This window comes from Odontesthes bonariensis, chromosome 10 (genome assembly GCF_027942865.1).
Source record: "Odontesthes bonariensis isolate fOdoBon6 chromosome 10, fOdoBon6.hap1, whole genome shotgun sequence".
Lineage (NCBI taxonomy): Eukaryota > Metazoa > Chordata > Actinopteri > Atheriniformes > Atherinopsidae > Odontesthes > Odontesthes bonariensis.
The window spans coordinates 22,720,060-22,743,266 of NC_134515.1; the positions used below are offsets into that span (position 1 = coordinate 22,720,060).

Consider the following 23,207-nt stretch of genomic DNA (forward strand, 5'->3'; position numbering starts at 1 on the left):
ACCTTCCCAGCAGATCTGTCAACTTCTATACAAGAAAGTTTGAGCCTGATTGATGCCGACTATTGTTTATCACAAGTGCAGTTTATGCCTTGAAAAAAAAAAAAAAAGAAAATCCAACAAAATAAAAAAAAGCTCAATGAACATCTTCCAAGCATGTTGATTCCATCATTTCAGCCCGAGATTGTGTTTCAGGAACACGGACACTGAGGTTGGACTTCTACACAGGCGTTGTTCCTTTGCATGAGATATTTTGCAAGCTGGTAGGAGTGTTTTATGTTTTATTATGAAAAACATAAAGATGCTCTTAAAACGTGTTGACAAAAGCATAGTGTGCAGCATTCAATGTATATAGGACGTGAACGTGATTTATTAAAGGTTTTTTTTTTTTGGCAACCTGGTGGTACTGGCAGAGCTTGTACAAAATCCCACAAACAGAACATTACACATTTTATAAATAAATAGAAAACAAACCCAGCACATTGTCATTTATCCCACATTCATTTTTTCCCATCTTCTCCATCGTTGAACTCTTGATAAGGAAACATGTAAAGGCCCTCACCAGAATGTGCATATACACACAGAGACCATAGCTAAAGCTGACAGCAATTTCTGAAGCATCATTATTTCCTAGCTTTTTTAATTTCTTGAAAGTTATTCGTTTTCCCCGCCATGTTTCACTAGCTCCAACTCTGTATTTATCTCAGGTGGCTTGCTGCTGACGGCTGTAGTAGCAGCTCATTCTTCATTTGTATTTCATCTTCATTATATATGTATGAATATATGTTTTTTTTCTTAATCAACTCAGTATCATTAAATCATACAAATGTGGATGCACAGAAAGAACGGAATGTAATTACAGAGAATGAAATGCAAACCTGTGGCTTATTATAAATCTCATTTTCAAAATATAGCCTGGAGCAGCACAGTGTTTATATTCTTCCCCACACCGAATAAAAACTTCAAGCAGACCCCTAAATGAGCTTAAGCCGTTCGGCGATGAGCAAAACACATGCAAGGAAAAATGGTGAAAAAGTGCTCTAGTGTTTCTTTACATAGAAAATCTAAGTTACGGTTTTTCTGCTGCTTTCCTCTAGAACCAAAACCTCCGTGAAAGAAACAGAAAAGAGGGCTCGTGTGCTGCTCTTATTAAGCACACGGATAATTCTCCAGTCAGTTTTTTCAGCAAGTAGAAAAAATGACATTGATCACAAATGTTTTTTTTCTTTGACCACAGACCATCTTTCTTCATCCAGTGTTACAACTTTCAAATCCAATTTTACCAGGATGACCATGTTGCTCATTGCAATATTGTGTGAGAATCCACCACAGGCACCGACTAAGATACGTCTGCAACAGCAGCTTTGTAGCAAGTGAGGAAATATCAGCTGTATGCGACTGACTGTTAAAAAGGTGCTCATATTTACAAACCAACACATCCAAAGCCCGGGACAGGCAAAGCCCATTCTTTGCTTTCATATGAACTGAAAGTGGTCACAGAAGCTCCGCTTCATCCTCGTCATCCTCAGACCCCGACGGTCCCTGACGGACCTCTTCGTACCACTTATTGGTCAGCGTCTTCATCTGGATCCGGCCGTGAAGCAGGTCCTTTCAAACGGGTGTAAGGAATGTGCACATCAGCAGGCGTGCAAAATGAAGTGTGTTTGAAGAGATATGATGCATGGCTGGATTATAGGAGTGACCGAGTGCAGGATCTTAGATATGGGACTGTGAGCAATATGTGACTTTGCGCGTTCTTACCTCTTGGGTAAGCCTGCGGGTGAAGAAGGGGTTAAGGTACTTCGCATCGAGCCACATGAAGCCCTTCAGATCTTGTCTCTGGTAGATCTGAGCCTCATACTCCTCTTCTGTTAGTTCTGACAGGTGCTCTGACTCAATCGTGTTACCCTGGACAGAAACAATGAGAAGGGAATCAGGAGAAAATTAAATGAAAGGGCAAAAAAAAACAAGAAAAAAAAACAAAACGCAGAGATGAGAGGCACGGAGGAGTGAATAAGTGAATGCAGGGGCGACTTAAAATGACTGGACAGCGGTGACGGTGGGGAGCCAAGATCACACGCACAACAAAGAAAGATTAGAGGAAAAGAGCAAAGGGACTGAATTATATCAAAGAGTGCATGAAGAGCCGCAAGGAATAAAGAGGGTTTGATACATTGAGCTGCCTGGACCCTCGGGGGGTAACACTTAGCTTCAGAAAACATCAAGCATGCAAATGCTGTATGCATAAGTCATGCAGACACACCACCAGAAGCTGCCAGTGACCCCATTGTTAGCATGTACTTCAAAAGAATGACCTGTAATCTGGCATTTGAGCTTGCAGAGTTAACTGAAATATTAAACACAATGGCTTGTTTTATAGCATCTGGGAAATTGCTTCAATGCCAGTTGTTGGGGAGTACATCTGTGTGAGGGGAGTACTTTGCTCTCTGCTGACGATCCATCTCACAAACTACAATAAACCTCTTTGATGTTTGCTGCTCTCTGAAAGGACAGTATGAGCCTGATGGTAGATGAGAGGACGCTTCAGCTTGTATCAATGCAGACAACAAACTGTCTGTGTGTGTGTGTGTGCGTGTGTGCGTGTGCGTGTGTGTGTGTGTGTGTGGTACCAGAGCACTTCATCCATTACCATTTTCTCTGTCTTGCTGAGATTGATGTCCTTCTTGTTTTTTCGCCGTGACTGGCTCTCCTCAATGTCCATGATGCGGATGAGCGGCATGGTGCCGGCCCCGAGGACGAGGATGGTAAAGAGAACAATGATGATGGTGGTGGTGCCGATTAGTTGCCTCTTCTCAATGGGTTCCAGGCCCAAATGAAGGCCCAAAGCATATGGGATGGCACCACGCAAGCCTAGCGGGAAAAAGACAACGCAAAGAGTAAACGGCGCAGAAAAAAAACAACACGTTTTAAAATATAACGATGAAAACTAAATCTGGACTTTTTTTTTAACAGTTTTTTAAAAAAATGTAAGGAATCATCTATTGATATCATTATCAATCAACCCATTTACCATTTTTCTATGTCTTAACAAAATAGAAAAATGTTTTTTTTAAAGAAGGATACATTTTGCTTTCCGTGGACCCAGAGTGAGGTGAAAGTGATATGCAAATAACTAAAGAATTGGAAATATTGAACACAGCTATCTTGGAGAGCTGGCAGCTTGTTTGGGCTCCATCTTAAGCGGACTGCCACAGATATCTTCTATTCCACAGGGCTGCAACATTTGTTTCCTCATCACAAGAGAGCTGGCCGCCCTCTGTTCTCACAACAAAATAGCTGAAAATCTTATTGATTCATCTCACCACTGAACCACATGATGAACATCATTTTAGGTGTGATCTTGTGGTCCCTGAAAAAGTTCAGCAGGAAAGACAGCGGGAAGATGTTCACCGCTCGGCCGAGAAGAACAAGGACCTACAGAGAAAACGACAGCGGTCACATCTGATGCTCACGGGAATAACCACAATCACTTTGAATCATATTAAGCAGACTGCAACATTTGGCTAACATTTCAGTGAAAGAGCACTTACTATGCACCAGATGACAAAAGATATTTCAAAGTTATGTGGAAAGCTGAAGATGGAGAGACCGAGAAAAGCGAACACGCAGGTCTCTGGAGAGAGAAGTTAAAAATAGTGCTGAAAACCTTCTATGAAATGAAAACAAAACTGGAAAGTGGACGGTTCAGTGGCAACTCACTCACCACACATGAAGGCCACTGTTCGCAGTGTCTGCTGCATGAGGATCTGGGTGACAGGAGAAAGGTTGTGGTGGGTGTAGTGAGACATCACAATCCCCGCAAACAGGATCGACATTATTCCTGCAGGGGGAGGGAATTAGGTGAGGGGTGGAGGCCAGCGGAAAACAGACACATTAAATTCTAGTTCATTTTGTAGTAGAGTCTGTTCATGTGTCTACCCACCGGAAAGTTTGATTCCCTCAGCAAGGCCATAGGGAAGGTATGCAAAAATGATCATCATGCCAAACTCCAGCGACGGGGTCTTCCTCAGGTCAAAGTGTTTCAGAAACTGATCGGCGAGTTAGGGAATTTAAAAGCAGATGAGGAAATAAACACACACGCAGGCGAGTGCACACAAATGTGAGTCTGGATACAAGAGCTGAAATGAGTCCAGTGAGGGTTCCCAGGGCGGCAGAGCCAAAAAACATTTTAAGGAAATAGCCCAGCGCTTGCACAAAAGTCTCCCAGCCGGTTACCGTGGAGTTATCAGAGCGGGAAACGAAACCCTCGGCTGTGCTGAAGGACGAAAAAAGGAAAACCACAAATGTTGACACAACATCATTGTTACACATTCTGTGTTGTAACACCCACATCTGACCCTAGAGGGCAGAAACACTCCACCACAGAAATTGTGAGAGAAAGAGAGTGAGAGTGCACTTCATCATGTTTGAGGTCAAACCATCAAAACTGTGTTTTTTTTTTATTTTTTAATAAAACGTCACATTGTCACCGACTTAGAAAAAAAAGAGTCAACGATGTGTCATGGCAACCTGAAGCTCAAGCCTTTTTCATCCCACTCATAATTCTAATCTACACAGAAAAAAATGTCAGTAGTGATAAATTCTTTAGACTTTCACGTGTGTGAAAATGGACTCTCTTGTCGCATGAACAATGATAAGCATGGAACACAGAGGGCGCAAATGTTACTCATAGATACTAATTGTCCTCACAAACAGCCATACAACAAATTATATGATGAACAATTGGACTGGAATTCTTACTTACAAGCTGCCAAGTAAAGGCTGTGGCTGTTATAAACAACTGGGCCAAATTGTAAGTAGCTTTCCAAGAAAGCCACGCTGCGTGGGAGGTGCTAACAACAGACAAACTGCCAGGACTGGTCACTGTATCTATTATTCATGCTTTCATTTACTCTAAAGTGCCACGAAGACACTTGACATCACTTAACACATTTACCTGGCTGTGAGGGATAATTTGGCAATAAAGCGAGCACAAAGACAGATGATCGAGCCATGTTGATGGTTACAAACTGCTCAGGCTCAGTTTCTGTGAAACGTGTGTATAACGTTTTTGTCCGTTTTTGCTGGGGGAGTAGAAAAAAAAACTGAATTAAATCTAAACTTCAAATTACTAGAAAGCTGAGCTTTTGTGGCTCATCTGTGCATTCCTCATGTCTTATTCGCAGCTACAAGGACTCATGATTGAGCCAATGATAATGTAGATACATTCCAGTTGCACACAGCAGGTTCTATTCCAGACACTGTCCTATGTAAGAAGATAACACAGGTTCCTGGTTCCATTCTTGGAACAGTGTAATGTGTAATCCACGGAAACAGGTAGGGTTCAAAGGTTCGGATGCCTCGCTTCACACCACACCTGATCTAGCTGCTGTCAGTGTGTCTGAGAGGCTTAGTGCACTCGAGCGAAGAAATAAATCTTGACAGACTATATTAAGTTCACGTAAGGTCATAAAATAAAATAAAATACTGTTTTAAAGTATAATTAACGAAACTCTCGGCCTTATGCAGCGTTTTCTTTGTGCCAACTGTTTCAGCGGCTGGTAACACAAACGGAATACACTGGGGAGGTTGGAAGCTTGAAGACAAACAGGATGATGAATATCACTTAGTCAAACAGGAATTCATTGAGATTTCTGCATTCCAATCGTCTGCTTAACTCCCAGCGGCGCAACCATGTGAAATCAACTGCACGAGGCATGATTCACACGTGTACCAGGCGTCAGCGCTTTGTGCCTGCTGTTCTGACTTGCAGTGACAACCAGTCGCAAGATCAAACATGCATTCGGCTATGCGATTCTGTAGGTTGGCGCCTCAGCTGCCACCTGAAAGGTGGAACCTTTCTCTCATTTGCACCTCAAGCGAAGCTAGCAAAGCACAGCTAAACACCCACAGTCCAGTTTGGAAATGCAAGATGTCGTCCCATTTAAGGCAAAAGAGAAGCCCGGCTACAGAAGCTTGACACTGTGAATGTGCGTCTCAACGGCATCATCCGTCTAGCAGAAATGGACTGGCATGGCATGGACTACACTTGGAAGTACTTCATCTTTGCATGCCAACCCCGTGCATTGTTCGACGGAACATTCAAAACAAACTTTAACCTTTATCTTCCACTATGGTAAAAACAAAAAGAAAAAAAAAAAGCACAGATTTAGCGCCTGTGCTCTATAGTCCTACAAATGAACTTTTCTGTGCTTCCGTGATCATTTCAAACATGTCACACGAGGTCAACACTGTACAGATTGCCAGAACTTCCGTCGTGTTATCCGAGTGACATTTTCTGTCATTTCAGCACCTTTTGTGGAAACTTTCGCCTCTGAAAAGGCTGAGCTCTTTGGAAAAAATACAATGTGTGCAACGCTGTACCTTTGTCAAGAAACAATCAAAATGTTGGTTTCCATGCAAATGCCTCTTAGCCTCCCTTTTATGAAACACTACCTACAGACCAGTCCCTACAGTTGCCTTTGAGACCTGTCAACGTGCACGCAAAAGTTGGACAGCAAACGTTCTTCATATCCGATTCTTTTCATAAGGTCCCCTGGGGGGCCGTCAGGGGGCGCTAGGGGGGCCTCAGAAAATTGGAGGGAAGATAAGAAAAAAAATGCAAAAATAGAAAATAAATTTTTTTTGCACATCATTATAAAAAATAGTCACATTTTTTTTAATCAGTATTGTAAAATACAATTTATAATAATATGTCATATCGAAATGTTATTTGGCATGCTTGTCTTTCTGATTGGCTGCCAGTCAAAACATCGTAGACCTGGCGGTTTGCGCCTGTTCTCAAGCTGCTCTGCTCCTCAAGCTAGCGTGTAGGTAGCTTAGCCAAAATGGACAGATTCTTTACTTGGAAGAGACTGAAAGAACTGGCCGACTAAAATCAGAAAGTATGAGGCAGCATACATTAAGTTTTGCTTTACAGCCATACAGAAAAATGGCCACGATTGCCCGAAATGTGTCCTCTGTCTGGAGACCCTCAAATGAGTGTTCAAAACCTTCGAAACTTCAGCGTCACTTGATACAAAAACATCCGGCAGACTTCTTCAGATGTAAAGAAGAGCATTTAGTCAGGCTGCATTCACACAGCAAGCTACTGTCCGTGAATAAAAGAAAGAAAATACGTTCTAAAAGTTGATGTTTCTTTACATATTTTGTAGCATTGTCTGTGGATTGCAAAGGGGGTCGCCGGCCAGAAGCTAATACTGTTTGGGGGGCCTTGGCATGGAAAAGTTTGGGAACCCCTGCTGTAGACTATACAAGCCATCATCGAGTGAATATAGTCTTACTTGGTGAGGACAATGGAGACGGCGTCGTTGAGGATGCTCTCACCAAACACCAGCATGTTGAGGACAGGATCCACATTGAGAGCATTAAATATGGCAATAGTAGCTACAGGGTCCACAGCTGAGATTAGAGAACCAAAGGCAAAGCTGAAGTGTGGCAGAAGAGAAAGAGAAGAACATGATAGTTTAACACTGATACTTTGAACAGGCACCAACATGTTTAGAATGATCACGTATTGGCAGCAAAGAAACAAGAGATTCACACGTCCAACAAAGACTGCGAATGCACCAAACACGTTCTGCAACTTGAAAGAAAGCAGAGCACATTAACAAGGCAGCTCAAACTATCAATTTGTTCCTGAAAAGAAATCCAGTCCAAAAATACGAGAAGAATATGATGATGTTCTGATTCAATTGTTGTGGGAAGGGGTGAGGGTTAAAGAGTCAAGTAAAACTATTAAAAAGATGTTTTATGACGTCTGTGTTGGCAGAAATGGGTGCATACATGCAGGAAGTTTTGAGCAACAAATCCAGAACTGTTCTGGGAATTTCCCTACAAAAACATCAGTTCCTGCTCAGCAGCCCATGTTCTAAATTCCACTGCAAAAAGTTATTAAAATCTATTCAGTGCGTCCAAACGGGACACACTCAGCCTAAGTTGTAACATGTTATTCTTTGTGCACTTTCAGAATTCATCCTAAAGTCACCTGAGCGTGGAGTAACACAGCGTACTTTTGTCAACACTATATCTGGCAGCAAGGTTATTTTACTGTCTGGAATTTGCTAACGGACAAATTCCCTTCAATTACAGAGAACTTAGTTTACTGTAGACTGCCTGTGTCGGTGGGTGGAATGCCAGTTTCTAATTTCATCTGACGTGATATTGGACGGAAGGAGTGGTTTAAAGGCCTCTTTAGGGGAAAACATCTTCAAAAAAATTAAATGAACAGTAGTTAAAGAGGAAGACCAGCACTCACCTATCAGTCATGGTCATCTTATAGATCACATCAGCCTGAGAGGAAGCAAAACCAGACACAAAGACACACATTAGGAGATCTGATAATACCAAGGTTCATAGAACTATAAAGTGCTGAAAGTTATAATGGCCAGCCACTACTGCATACCTCTCTGACAGAAACATTCTCTGGTATAAACACTTGGTTTTCGGGAAAGTGAATTTGCAAATATTTCTAGGAATGCCACACTTTCTGAACAACGGAATCCTCACCTGGCCAAGGAAATAGATACCTCCTCCAACTATGAAAGCAGAGATAGCGGTACCAATCACAGCAAAGAGGGTGATGGAACCAATGTTCTGGAAGAAGTTACCCTGAAACACACACAGACATCAAACAGCTCACACAGCTCAAATACTCGTGGGCTTAACAGCATGTTACACAACATGTTGTAAGCACCGAACAGAAAATGAGCACAGTCATGTTGCGCAGAAAAAAATAAAAAAATAAATAAAATTATCATCTATCATCTGCCAGAAGAAAATTAAAAAGCACAGAAGTCTGAATCATGTATGCAGATACACAATTTGTTTCTCAATCTACTCGAAATTTAGCAGAAAACCAGCTGCAGGCATCCTTTCCTATCAACTGCTACTTATTTCTGAAGGCAGATGTCATTTAGCCCACAGTATTTCAAACTCATCCGCCGGAGTGCGTTGTAAACCTGAGCTGAGAATTATTTCTCACAGCTGGCGTGCCTTCTCACTTTGAAACTGAAAAAGTTGCCTCCGTTTATGTGAGCCTTTCTATGAGTGGCCTGCATTCGTTATCGGGGTGCCGCTCCATCGTTTTCTGTTAAGTTCCAGATAATAAACATCCCAAAAATAAATTCCACCTCCACCTCATTAATCGACACTCTGAATATCCTCTGCTTTGGAGCGGGATCTGCCATTTTCGATTGAGGCGACATGTGACTGGAGGGGCCCGCTAAAGCATTTTGCCTACTCGTTTTTGGGTGGACCGAAAGCAGGGGGTTTATGAAAGAAAGGGGCACACAGTTCTATGCATGCAGGGATTTTCTTTTTGTAGTTTTCAGATTGTGTGACCACATCCCTCCTTTCATATAAAAGTTGCATAATCTTTTATATGCGAGGCCCCCCGGAGGTTACATCTGTCTTTTCTTAAGAAACAGATTTTAGAGAGGGGGCGGTACCATTAATGTATTTCAAGAAAAAACAAATGCATGAGATGATGATGGCCATCTTTTAGCATTTGATCCATTTTTACAACTTTAGCTACGATAATATATCACAACATTCAATGATAACTAAGAAAAAAAAACAACAAAAGTAAATATACTTTTAATTGTATTAAAGGTTGCCTGTTTGCAGTAAAATGAAAGGGGTTCAGCATGTTATGTTTTACTTTATTCTGTCATATGTAAAAACAGCCTGTTATGTTGATTCTGTTATGTTTACATATTCACAGAGGGGTGAATTACCTTTAAGGATAGAAAATTAGCAATGCAATGTGTAAAAAAACTGTTCTAAACACACATCCTGCCATACCTTGTGTAATGAGTATCCAGACTCAAAAATGATGGGTGGCAAAAGTAACAGGAAGAACATGTTGGGTCGGAACATTTCCTCCTCCTTTAAAAGAAAGGACAGGGACAATAAAACAGACATGAGAGCCCCTGCCAAACAATCCAAGCATTCAGATGCATTCTAAGTCTATTACTGGCACGTTCCTAACAGAGGTGGGAATACTGAGAAACTTCTTCTTTGTTTTTCTTTTTTCAGCTCCGAGTTTCTCATTCATTCAAAAACACACACGCATGCAAATGCCCACAGTATCCCGGAGACGTTAACTCTGTGATTATTTCAGCAATATAATGAAATCATTGTTGCTTCTCAGCTAAATAGGCCAGACTCCCAGATCAGGCACTGGTATCATGTGCCAATATGTTACAGTGGGCACGATGCACAGTGTGTGTTCTTGTAGTAGCTCTGAGTGTGGGAGTTTTATGCAAAGTCCATGTTAGTAATGTAAAAGTCAACACACACAGTGCGTTAATGAATGATCGTGTGGGAGCTTTCCTCTCTGGTGGAGGCTGCAGTTGTTTCTGTCAGAAAAAAAGAAACAAAGAAAGAGGAAGGTAGATCCGTATTTACTCCACCCGGTCAACAATCCCACTCTTTGTACAAGGAAAGCCAGTTTTGACAGCTGGTAGAGCCTGAATCCCAGCACCATAAGCAGCTGAGAATGACCACAATTACTTGCACATTTCCTAAAAATGTACTGCAACAGCTTAGATATAAGAACTCACACTGAGTTTTCCCTGTAAAGGTTGTAATTTCCAATGGAACATTTTGTTTTGTCGCGACCGACAGTTTCGTAGCTAAAAGCCCTTAAAAACAGCTCAAGCATAAAAGACAGCCTATAGTGAATGTATGCTGAGTTAAAAGGCCATGCTCTGGCTTTACTTTGTCTAATAATGCATACACATTTCAGGAAAAGTAGGCCAACTAATGCTTCCAGGTTAGCAGAGTTGATGTTACCAGCTTGACATTTATCTCCAACACAACTCTGCCTTTCAGTCCAGTTTAACACCTTCAATAGGAGGAGGTATGCCATGCATGCACTGTGATCTGACATCCACAGCTGTACTCCTGACACATGCATGCATGCACATGTTTCACAGCCACACATAACAATGTCTCCTGAAGTGATGGAACAGCAACACGTCCTTTTCATACAACACCCGCACTTGGACCTAAAATAGGCATACAGGACGAAGGCAAGACTTGTTCTTTGTTGATGGGACACAGGTTTTAGATGGGTAAAAATGCTGGTTTTAAATTATTACCAACTAATCTGTCACTTTTTTCCATAACTAATAGGAGGGAAAATGAAGGGATAAACTCTCACAATTTCCCTAAGCCCCAGGAGACATCCTTAGCTTGGATTTTGTGTCACAATGAGGATTTTAAAAAGAATGTGAAACAAAAGCACATGAAGGAGAAATTGCGTGACACTTTAGATTTTGAATTAAAAAAAAGAAAAGTTTGACGCACGACTGATTAAAACTGTAAATACACTGTGTCAGAATGAGCTGAACCGAGCTCCCGAAGCGATGAGGAAAGCTGCAGAGTGAAGAGAGATATTGAGATTTCACAAACGGTGATATATTAATAGACAGCAAGAAAAATATAAGTGAGGAGCGATGAAATGAATAAACCCAGAGAGCGGAGGACTATTCTTTAGAAGTACTGAGACTGAGCTCGAACTAAATGAAAAGAAGATGAAGGGAACACAGTTAAAATGGGACTAAGAGATAACTAAAAAAAAAAAATAATAATAATGTGAGTGGGACGGCTGGAGAGAACATCGTTCAGAGTACAAGCTCCCTGGAGGCTCGGCTGTGACAGCCAGTGACATCACCAAATGGGAAAAGGGCCCCTGAAACCACAATTAAAACTTTTCTCCGTGTGTCAGTCTCTCTCCCTCAGTGGCGTGGGAGACATCTTTTAAAAGTGTACAGTGCCCTTTGGGCCTTAAAACACACCAAGGAAAAAACGACGACCCCAGATATTAGAGCTAAGACTAGAACAATTAAACAGAGAGCTCCAAAAAAAAAGATGATCTGGAGTGTAAATATATTCACCTGTTTATCTCCGAGCTTTGCCTAGGAGACATATTGCCGCAAGTGTGTTACTTTGTGCCGACAATCTATTTCTTCCTCGATCTGTGTCAAAGCACAGGGGAGAAATAGGCAGATGAGAGGAAAGGAAATCTAACCAGAGTACCAGAAAGTACCAGAAAAGCACATAAGGGAAAGGCTTCTGTTCACTTGTCGGATTGTAGAGAGAGAGCTGGCGAGAGGACGGGCGGTAGCAGAGTCAGAGCAATGCTTCATTTTTGATAGAAACGCAGTAGTAACAATGGGCCTCGTGCAAACATTTTCATATTTTTATTCTAAATTTCTCTCACTTTTTTCGTACGAAGGTCTCGTACGAACACGCCACGTCAGATTCAAAAACACGGAAAAAGTGTGTAAACGACCTGCGTAAATGATGAATGCCACCCGTGCGTATTTAAGGGCACGTGCACGAGGATAGTAGATTTGCATACTCCACGCCCAAAATAATACCATATAAGGCTACGCTTCCTCGCTCCTGTGCCAGGAAGTGTTGAGTCATGAGAATGACATCAAGGCGCAAAAAGAACATCTTTAGGGGCTCTGAGATTGAAGTTCCGCTTTCAGAGACCCAAAAAGGAAAATCTGTAATTTTTAGCAGTGTCAGCAGTGGAATTACGGACCTGCTAAAGCAAAGAAATGGGAAGTTATTACGAGTGCTGTTAATTCCGTGTCACCTGTAGTGTCACTGATATTAAAAAGAAATGGTTTATAATAAAAATGGCTTACAAAAAAAAAAAAAAAAAAAAAACGTCTCGCCATGGCCAGGCGCTCGATGACTGCAACTAAAGCCTGCAATCAGTTGTTGCCTCATCATGATGGCACTTTGATGGGGTGGTCCATGAGGGGGGTCTTCTGGCACCACACCTTCTGGTCTGCCTGGGCTGGTTCAGGTGGAGACCCTCGTTCATGGCAATGTTGTGCGAATCTGGCATGCCTTCTCTGGGCTATAGAGCAGTTTGCTCCCCGCTGTATCGAGACACCCACCTGGCCTTCAGCTCAGTGCGCTCCACGACAGCACGGGTGCTTTGATGCGTATATGTGTGCAGTCTATTGCTCCAATTATGATTGGCAGTCCAGCCACGGCATGACAGTCCCTCTTAGTTTGTACTTGTTGGACAGCGGTGTATGGGAATTTCATGTACCATGGATGATAAACTGATGACCTCCTCACAGAGGACTGGGACACAGCCGATCTGTCTCCAATCTCCCTCTGAAAGGTTCCAGTGGCCAAAAATCAAAGGGTAGTGAGGACCTTGACGTGTGGTGGAATTTGGTTTGATCGGCGTGTTTCTCTCTGGAGTTGTGGCTCTAGCAAGCTGCATATTTGTAGCAGCACAGTCCTTGGCAATCTTAATCGCGATGTCAGCCATTCGTCTGTCTCCACATGGATATCCACACGGTCTCTTCCAAGAGCCTGATGCGCAAAGGCATCCAAAAGTAGCCGCTGGTTTCACTTCCCATTGACCTTGTTATATACAGAGTCAAATTAACCTTCAATTAGTGCATGATTTAAGTCAAACAGAATAATGTCAGCATAATTATGGGATATAATGTATATATTTATTTATGTTTGCTTCAAAGTAATTAAATATGCAATCCATTAGCCAAGACTATTTTACGAAACTCCTACGACAGGTCTGGATCACTCGTAAATTTTGTTTCATACCTGAAAGAAAACGTAAAAAAAGAAAAGATTAGTGAATGTGTAAATTCTCTTAAATCACTCGTACGCACGATTTAAGAACAAATCTGTGCGTACGAACGGTTGTTGCAAGAGGCCCAATATTCTTGGCAAGTTTCCAGTTTCTTCAAGTCTGGCCTCCCAGTTTTGCTTTTCGTTTGCTCAGCCTCGAACAGAAACCACTCACCTTCTTTTTTTTCTAACTTCTCTAAAATGACGTTGGACTCTAATAATACAATTTAAAAAAAAACTGACAATCAGCGAACTCCAAACTGCACCAGGTCACTGGGCTTTTCTATTACTCTCACTACAACTCTCAAACAAAGTGCTTCAGGTTACTGAGCAGGGCCTTTAGGTACAAATGAAATACCACAAAAAATGTGTTGCACTTCATTCCTCTTGCTCTTTATAGAAGGCCTCTCTGCATTCGCCTTATAACTGGCTGCAAATACAGAGCAATGTTCAATGTCAACATTTTGTACATGAGTTATTGAGCCGGTACCTTGAAATACATGAATGATCTCTTAGAAGCAGCAGCAGGGAAGAAAAGCAGCTTTGGTATGTATGCTAACTCAATATACAACTATTTTAGGCAATGTTTAACTAAAAGATCCAAATAAATCGAGAGTCATGTGTCGTAACGCTTTGAGAACACAAACCACCACAAAGACAAGTAAGTGCATAAATGCGTGTGAGTATCGGTGACGTCACTGTTTGGCTATAGAAGATGGAAAGTATGCAGTCAGACGCAGAGTTGAAGTGTTTAGTTAAGAGCAGTTCTGTTGTCTCCACAAAGCGAAAAGGTTTAAGCAAAAAAAAAAAAAAAAAAAAGTGAGTATGGGAGGAATAAAGGTGCGATTTAAATCAACAAATCATCCCGACATAAGGAGACCAAGTTATGAATAAAACAGACAAAGACGGTAGGTCAGAGGGCTTCGGCGTTCAATTTAGTAGTGCGAAGGTGCTCTTTGGTTAGACTTACTTGTCACAAAGGTATGAAGATATCCAAGGAACTCTTCTTCTTTATTAAAAATTGCAATGGCAATTTTATCTGTTCTAGTATGAACTAGCTCAGTTTATTAAAAGCTTTTTAATAAAGAAGAAGAGTGCCTTGGATATCTTCATACCTTTATGAATAAAATAGCTTCACTAGAACTAAAAGAACAAAAGTAGTCGCAAGTAACATGCCTAAAACTAGTGTTTCTAAGCTGGAAAATGTGCAAAGTCGAGTTCACGAGCTTAGGAAAATAAACTGCATGCTCTTACTCAGACACTGATGACCTCTGGGCAGCCTACAGTGGGCAACTGAGCATTGAGTTCAAACATGAGCAAAAGAGCAGCTACGCTTTCCAGAGTGACTAACAAATGGCTACAGGAACTGGATGCCGGTGCGTAAGAGACGCTCGGTCAAACAGAATGAAGGTTTGACTGAACTTTTAAACAGGATCGGGACACTGGTCCGATCAGCCTTGAGGGGAAAGCCGGACGAATGGAAGAAGTGGTACAGGAGGCAGGCGCAGCCAGCAATCAACCATGGGTGAGCATTCAACAACTAATATTTGCTTATAAAGAAAACACAACCTGACATAGTTTACTGGGCTGCCACCCAGGGCTGTACAAGTGTTGTGTTGCTGCAGACCTTGAGGAGAACCATATATCTAGGTCATGAGCAGTCAAGTCAAAAACTGCCTCATTGACTGGTGTGTCTCTAATTTTTGGAACCAATGTCAAAAGCAGTTTTTTTGGGAATAAAAAAAAGTTGCTCTCGATATATCGGTCGATTTACTCTTCATTAGCCTTCATATGTACACTTGGTATGCTAGAGTTATCGTGAAAGGGCCAAATGATGACACCGTTGTTTATTAACTGTCCAGGAATGTATTTTCCTAACTAGTTAGCAACCTACAGTAAAGACACCACAAACAAACTAAGGCATGAGAGTAAATCACAGGATGCTGCAGCCTGCAGGGCTTGCACGCCCTTGATGGTTTACAGGGCAGGGTTGAAGCTTTGCAACATAAGTGAGCCAGCTTCAGAGGAATGCTAGTTTAAGAAGATAGTGATTGTACGAGCGTTAAACGTACAAAGAGACAATTGCTGTACACAGTTTTTGGCTAATCTGCAGGAAATTAAATAAACCATCAAATAAACAAACAGAATAAGACGTAATATTTCCACATGATCAGGGAGAGCAGTTGCCCTCTCTTTACAAAGTAGATTAAAAAATAAAAAGGCAAACATAATCAGTTTTGCCATTGGCTGTGTTACTCAGTGAGACTGCAAGATGCAATTTCCTCTTACAGGCGCTCTGGAAAACAAACAGACCAGACGTAATGGATTTGCATCATGACTCGTTTTGTTTTTTTTCTTTTACTCTCCAAAGGCCAATGAATCACTTAGCAAATCCATGCTCTTGTAAAGAACCCTCTGCAAATCGTGGTGCAACTCTGAAATGCTCTGTTTGATGAGCTTTTAATGAAGCTATTCGGGAATAAATTTGTCATAAAGACCTCAGCTTCTATACGTAGACAGGTGAGCTGAAAGTTAAACACAGAGACAGTCATCTAGAGATTCACGGGATGGGGCAACGTGGATAGAGGGGCCGCGGGGGCTCTGGTTACTTGTGTTGATGACTCAGCAACAGCCTGGGGCCCCCCAAGCTAAAAAACAATGGACCCCTGTGTGCAAGAAACATTCCCACAACCTGTCCTCTTTTCCTCTCTGCCTACTCACTCACTCTGGATTCCTCGCTCTACCTCACTTGCTTATTGGTTCACCAACTAACTGGCACAGAACAAGGAATCTTAATTAAAGGCTGTGAGAACCAGGAAGCGATAGCAAGCAAAGAATAAAGTGTCACTGCGCTGCTCGAGTCCTCACCAAGACCAAAAAAGTGGACCACATCAGTCCAGCTCTGAGGCCTTTACACTGGCTACCTGTCCATCAGAGGATAGACTTTAAAGTTCTGATGCTGGTCTATAAAGCTCTGAATGGTCTAGGACCAAAATACATCAGTGACCTCCCCTGACCCAGTATGAACCTTCCAGACCCCTCAGGTCATCTGGATCCGGTCTTTTATCAGTTCCCAGAGAGAGAGAGAATCAGAACCAGACATGGAGAAGCTGCATTCAGCTTCTGTGCTCCATATGTCTGGAACAAACTCCCAGAAAGCCTCAGATCAGCTGAAACACTCAGTGTATTTAAGTCCAGGTTGAAGACACACCTATTTTCAGCTGCATTTGAATAAAGCTCCAAATCTGAAGCTTGAGTTTCAAAACTTAATCATATTTTAACTACTGATTTTATCCGATTTTGTCTATTGCTCTTATTTTTTTAGTTTTTTTTTTTTTTTCTACTGTTTTAATGTCTCTGTAAAGCACTTTTAATCACCTTGTTTCTTGAATTGTGCCATACAAATAAACTTGCCTTGCCTAGCCTATGAGGCAATAAAGAGGAGATGGTGAGATAAGATTTCTGTGAAAGAGACCAGAAATGGTGACAGACCAAAAAGACAGATTTGGAAGGAGAGATAAAGAAATGCAGCACTGCAACAATGTTGAGTTTGTTTGAGTGGGTGAGGCTCTCCCATAAAATGAGCAGTGCAATAAACAGCATCATTAAACTCGGGGTAGTTATTGTATGCTCCTGGATTTAGATACACTGTCCCTGCCTTCTGTATGACATTGCAAATAAAAAAATGAAGTAAAGGATAATCGATCTGCACCAATTCATTTGTGCATAGCAAGTGAGTTTGTACAGTTTTTGTGTTTGTATGTAGGAAATTGAAATTAAACTTTAATTCAAGCTACACAAACCTAACTTAACAAACAAACATAGTGTTTTAAATAGTATACATGTTGCCAGTGTAGTGTGAACAAGAGAAAAGGAGTTGTGGATCAGGCTGTTAGCAAAGAGTCAAACTATACCTTCCAGTTGGCCAGCTCCTGGAACTCAATGATCTTAATGAAGCCTCCCATTAGAATCCCTGGAAAAGAGGGAGGAGACATGAAAAATAACACCAGTGATGAAATATTTCTCAATATTCCTTTATAAAAATGTCAATGCAGAAACGCACACAAATGCGCACAGTGAAATAAAAAGGATGCCTAGCAAATGTCCAAATCACCACAGTTCAGGGAGAAGTGGTACACACGGAGTTTAAATGTGCCATTGTGTTCGTTTTGTCTTTGAAAAAGTCCCCTTGGGGCTACAGCTCTCTTGCTGCAGATCCCAGTAGAACATTAATTAAAAGGGAAACACAAAGCTGTTCAAAGGGCAAAGGAAGAGAATCAGAAATGAAATCTAAGCCTTATGAGATATTCTCAGATGAACGGGGATAGTACGGAGGAAGGGAGACAATGCAGAGATCGTAAAAAGGAAACGACGAAGGAAGGAAAAGCAGCGCTTCCTGATTTGTAAGCAGAGTGTCATCTCTCTCCACCACAGCTCAAAACATTGACACAAACTCTGTCTCATATGAAGCATTCAGGAAAAGCAAAAGGAAAGGGACATCATGGACAAGATGGATGGGGGGGGGGGGGGCTATGGAGGGAATTACAGGAAGGAGAATTCAACTAAACTGACCTTACATTCCGGAGCTGTTCCTCAGGAAATAAGTTGGGTTTTCTTTTCCACAAATCAGTTCATTCATTTTTCTAAATAACAACGTGTCTGATAATTCTTGAGCAAAGCTACAAATTACAGCCGTAAGTTAGGGGTTGCTTTGACACATTATTTGATACACTCACACAAGTAGTGCAGTAAAGTCATGATGACTAGAATTCACTAGATGTGGTGCAGGCCTGAAGGTGCAACAATAATGATTCCCCCGTTCTGTCTCTATGCCTCACAAACAGCACAGCAATGTGCCAGAAAAGTTGCAAAGATTGTGGGAAAAATAGATGTGTAGCTCAGCTGTTCTAAATTTGCTCCACCTATTAAAAACGCCCTGAAACTCGCTCAAATATAGAAACATGGTATTCTCTGGGACTCATTTGTATTTTTTTTTGCATGTTCCATGAGAGGTACTCACCAAGTGACACGACAGCCACACTTTCAGGAAGAAAATGCAGCTTGAACTTGATAAGCAGGTGCACCAATATGATGCAAATACCTGGGGGGAGTGAGGAGTGAAAAGACAGCAGAATGAACATTAAGGACAAATGCATCCATTTTCAGAGAATCGTGTCCTACCTACTCAGATCATGCCCAAAATATCCCCCACATCATGTAACGCCAGATGTTCTTTTTTTGATTGCTTTCCTTTAGACAACTGCAGATAGAGTCAAAGAAATATCATCTGCCCCGAACTCAGTATCCTTTCATCTACTTCCAGTAAAACCTTCTCCGTTATGGTTGGTGACCTTTCCTCTTCCAGTGCTCCTCTCTCCTGTGGAGTCCCTCAAGGATCTATTCTTGGCCCAATCCTCTTCTCATTGTACATTCTACCACTTGGGTCAATTATAGCCAGGCACAACCTTTATTTCCAATGTTATGCAGACGATTTACAAATTTATCTACCATTGAAGCCAAATAGTAACAGTGCACAATGTTCTTTGTTTAATTGTATTGCTGATATTAAGCAGTGGTTGGCCCAAAATTTTCTTCATTTAAATGATGACAAAACTGAATGCATTGTGTTTGGGGATACTGTGACGGCTGGCTTTGGTACCTTGTCTTCAAAGCTTAGTTTAACCGTCAGAAATCTGGGAGTGACCTTTGACAGTCATCTGAGGTTGGACAAACAAATTAACAATGTCGTCAGGACTAGTTTTTTCCAGTTACGTCTCCTGGTCAAAGTTAAAATGTTTTTAAGTTGTCATGACCTTAAGAAAGCCATCCATGCCCTAATAAGTTCAAGGTTAGACTACTGCAATGCACTTTATGTTGGCGTCTCCCAGTCTTCTCTCAGTCGCCTTCAACTTGTGCAAAACGCTGCTGCCCGTCTTTTAACCAGCACTAACAGACGTGTGCACATCACTCCTGTTCTTAACTCCCTCCATTGGCTTCCTGTCTTTTATAGAATTGATTTTAAACTTCTATGTTTGTTTTTAAAGCTCTTAACAGCCTCGTCCCATCATATTTATCTGAGCTTTTAACAGTTCGCAATCCTGGTAAAGCTCCGAGGTCAACAAATCAATTTTTGCTCGAAGTACCCAGGTCAAAATACACACACTGGGGTGACCGAGCCTTTTCTGTCGCTGCCCCCAGACTCTGGAATAAGCTCCCTGTTGAGCTGCGTCTTATTTCTGACCTGGGCCTCTTCAAATATGATGACATTTTTATCTTATTTTATCTTATTTGATTTTGTTGTATTTTATTGCTTTCACTGTTCTTTTACTGTTTTTACTTATTCTTCTCTTTATTTATTACCTGCTGTATAGCACTTTGGTACATCATACGGATTGTCTGTAAAGGGCTGTATAAATAAAATACATTTACATTCATTATGTCCCATTTGTCCAACTTCAAAAATGTGCAAACGTGTTCGTGTCGTGGTTACAAAGCAGTTCACTGACAGAAGAATTATAATTCTTAGACTGCACAATAAGAGATAATTGACGCCAAGTAAAATATCAAATTGGCCCTGCGACTGTGCCACAGCCAGCTATGAATATCAGTTAGTTAAAATCATGTGTATGTGCATTATCATAATTATGATTACAGGGATCGTGACTATGATGAATTAAGCAGCAATTTATAAACAAGTTAAAAATGCAGCAAATGAGAGAGTCTTAAACCAGCAACAACGGGTTGATTAAATCTAAATTGAAATTGAAGGGAAAACGAGGAATTGTACCCAAATAAGGGCAGGCACGAACATGAAATGAAATGGTACATAAATGTCAATACAGATTGCAAGAAGTACCGCTTAGACCTCGTGTGTGGTTTGTTGACTACACTCTAAGATGGTTACTCATTAATTGACTTGCAGCTACTGATGAGCTTTTATTAGCTTTAAAGTACAGATAACATTGCTGTTTCTGCAAGCAGGCTCCTCTAAACCTATCTTCACAAAGTAGTGCAGAAAGGTTGAGTTAAATACAAAATGATGACGTACACAACGAACACTTTGCATTTTTGAGGAAGCACTCATGGCTTTACAATATGTAACCCCCATCCTTTCCTTTCCCTAATTCCACCATCTCTCTCAATCACCAAGCTGAAAACTTGATTTAGTTAAACAGTAAAGTGGCTGAACACTCGTCCTCCATCAGTAGGAGCACGGGATGACAAGTTTAGCTTACTATGTGAACCACAGTGGGGGTATCTCTTCTTGTGCATTCATTTATGTCCTCTATTCATATCGTTGATTCTCTGAAGGGCATTTGACCACAACCTACTTGGGAAACCACCGTCAAACCACGAGGAGCCAATGTCAACAGAAGATCGTTACTGAAAACCCCACAAAATGCAACAAACAGCCAGATCGAAATTCAAAAAAATAATAACAACCACCAACCAATAACAAGCAGGCTGAAGAATATGGTCAGCCCGCTAGACTGCTCTTCCTCCTGTGCTTTGACCCCTGTCTGCACAGGCAGAATTGGCTTGGGGGTTGGGGGTGGTGGAGTAGTCGGCTTGGTGGCAGTGGTTGTGTGATGGGTTTCATTGCTGTAGCTTCCAGTTGTGTCATTGGACTTGCTGCAAAAAGACAGGAGGAAAGGCATTTGGGTATCTCGCATATAGACAATTACCTCATGCATTATTTTCAATCTTTCTACCATTTCAAATTTAAGCTTTAGGTAATGCAAAACTGCTCACATTTCTAAAAAAAAAAAATGAATGTAAGATGAAAAATAAATCATAGAGGAAAAAATAACTATGCTACCTATTAGATTATATGGTATTCATTAATGTTCTCCGTAAGTAACGCTTTAACTACTCGTAAAATGATGTAATATATTGATTTTGTCTTGTTTAATTTGAATGTGTCTTTATGTATAAAAGATCTAACGTCACAAAGCTGCCTATCGTCAGTAGCTTGACATGCTGTTGATGAAACAAGACAAAAATAAAACTTGTCCACCATTTATTTCTGAGCAAATGTGGTACCTTAGCGAGGATTGAGACAAATATATACAATATTCAGTTTTGCCGCAGTGAAAACGGAAATGTGTGGTTGGTCGAAGAGAACACGGGGAACCTGTTTAAAAACGCGACAAATGAAACTATTGCTAGCTAAGTTAAAGGGTAGTAGTATGAGTGAAATTATTTGGGTTTTGTTTTTTTTAATCTCTGACCTGACAAAGTGTCCATCCGTCTGTAGGTCGTTTGAGTCGTGGTCATCTTCCTTGTCATTATTATTTACCGTGTGCTTGTTTTTACCTAGACTATCATCGTTATGCTGTTGCACATTCCCCTCGCCGCTGTCTCCTCTCTCGTGCTGGTCCAAAGAGTTCTCACTCTTGGCTTGTACTGACACGCACAGACTTACGAAAAAAAGCAAAAAGAACACCAACAGAACTTTAAGACTAACGCCTCTCATCTCAACTCACTAAATTTAAACAAAAAAAAGCAACGTATTGTATGAAAAAGCACTGACAGCTTCATATCGACATCTCAGTATATCTGTTGACATCACCGACTCTACTTCCTAGTCAAGTTTTTGTTGGGAGTTGTAGTTTTTAGATATCTGTTTTTTATATAAATTCAAGAAGGCAAGAGAAACTAAAGCTTATTAATGCATTATTTATTGTAAAATGTTACTATATCTATCTGGTAAAAGTGTATTGTTTAGTTCACAATGTTTTATGCAAAATGTCAACCCTATTTCTTTTTTCTTACTCAATTTCCCATCAGCCAGTGTATCATAGCGAAAACCAGACTGGCGTAAACCTTACGCTTGTATTGTGTGCTGCATTCAATGGCAATAGCAAAGTCGTATTTTCCGACAAACGTCAATCGTTGTAAAACGGCATAACAAAACCAAAGGCGGTCTTAATTCCCCCACTTTCCCAGTCAAGCTTCGAATGCAGCACATTTCCATGTAACACCACAGCCCTTTTACAGACAGCCGTTCCACTTCCTATTCGCCCCATTATAAAAAATTTGGCTGCAGTTCAGTTGACTATGTCTGGGGACGCTGGCGAGCGAGTGCAGAATGACCATTTTCCATAGGGCTGGCGCTAATAACTCAAAAAATGTCCCCGCTAGCGGCTGAAACCTGAAAATAATACTGTGATAATAATACAGTTTTCCCTCTCCTCATAATAGAGACTCTCTGGTAACACTAAATGGAACTAAACCAAAAATCCACTATATTTACAGTAAGTTCACACACACACACCTATTGCAGTATGTGTGTGTGTGTGTATATATATATATAAATGTACATATATATATATATACATACACACACACTACATGCATACATATAGGCTATATGTTCAAAAAAGTAATACACTTTGCCATGGCAAAGCCTGACTCAGCCTTGATGTAAAACGAGTTTAAATAAACTCAGAAAAGACTTCAAGATGCGCAAGGCAACACACATTTCCTTTGTTTGGTCATTTTCATGAAGGTGGGAACAACAATTTTGTCCCCAGGGGCACAATGTCATTGTTGAG

General features: G+C 41.1%; 1 protein-coding gene across 1 annotated transcript; it reads right to left on the minus strand.

Annotated features, from left to right (window-relative positions):
• Nucleotides 1-338: 338 nt before the first annotated feature.
• On the minus strand, nt 339-22,230 carry slc9a8 (solute carrier family 9 member 8). Its single transcript, XM_075474663.1, has 16 exons — nt 21,882-22,230; nt 21,101-21,282; nt 18,671-18,751; nt 17,565-17,623; nt 9,823-9,906; nt 8,527-8,628; nt 8,276-8,310; nt 7,302-7,445; nt 4,132-4,273; nt 3,941-4,046; nt 3,722-3,838; nt 3,549-3,631; nt 3,321-3,432; nt 2,648-2,868; nt 1,759-1,905; nt 339-1,605 (listed from the first exon to the last, which is right to left on the minus strand). Exons 1-16 carry the CDS (start codon nt 22,124-22,126, stop codon nt 1,492-1,494), a joined length of 1,974 nt encoding a protein of 657 aa, XP_075330778.1. The 5' UTR covers nt 22,127-22,230; the 3' UTR covers nt 339-1,491.
• Nucleotides 22,231-23,207: the final 977 nt, after the last annotated feature.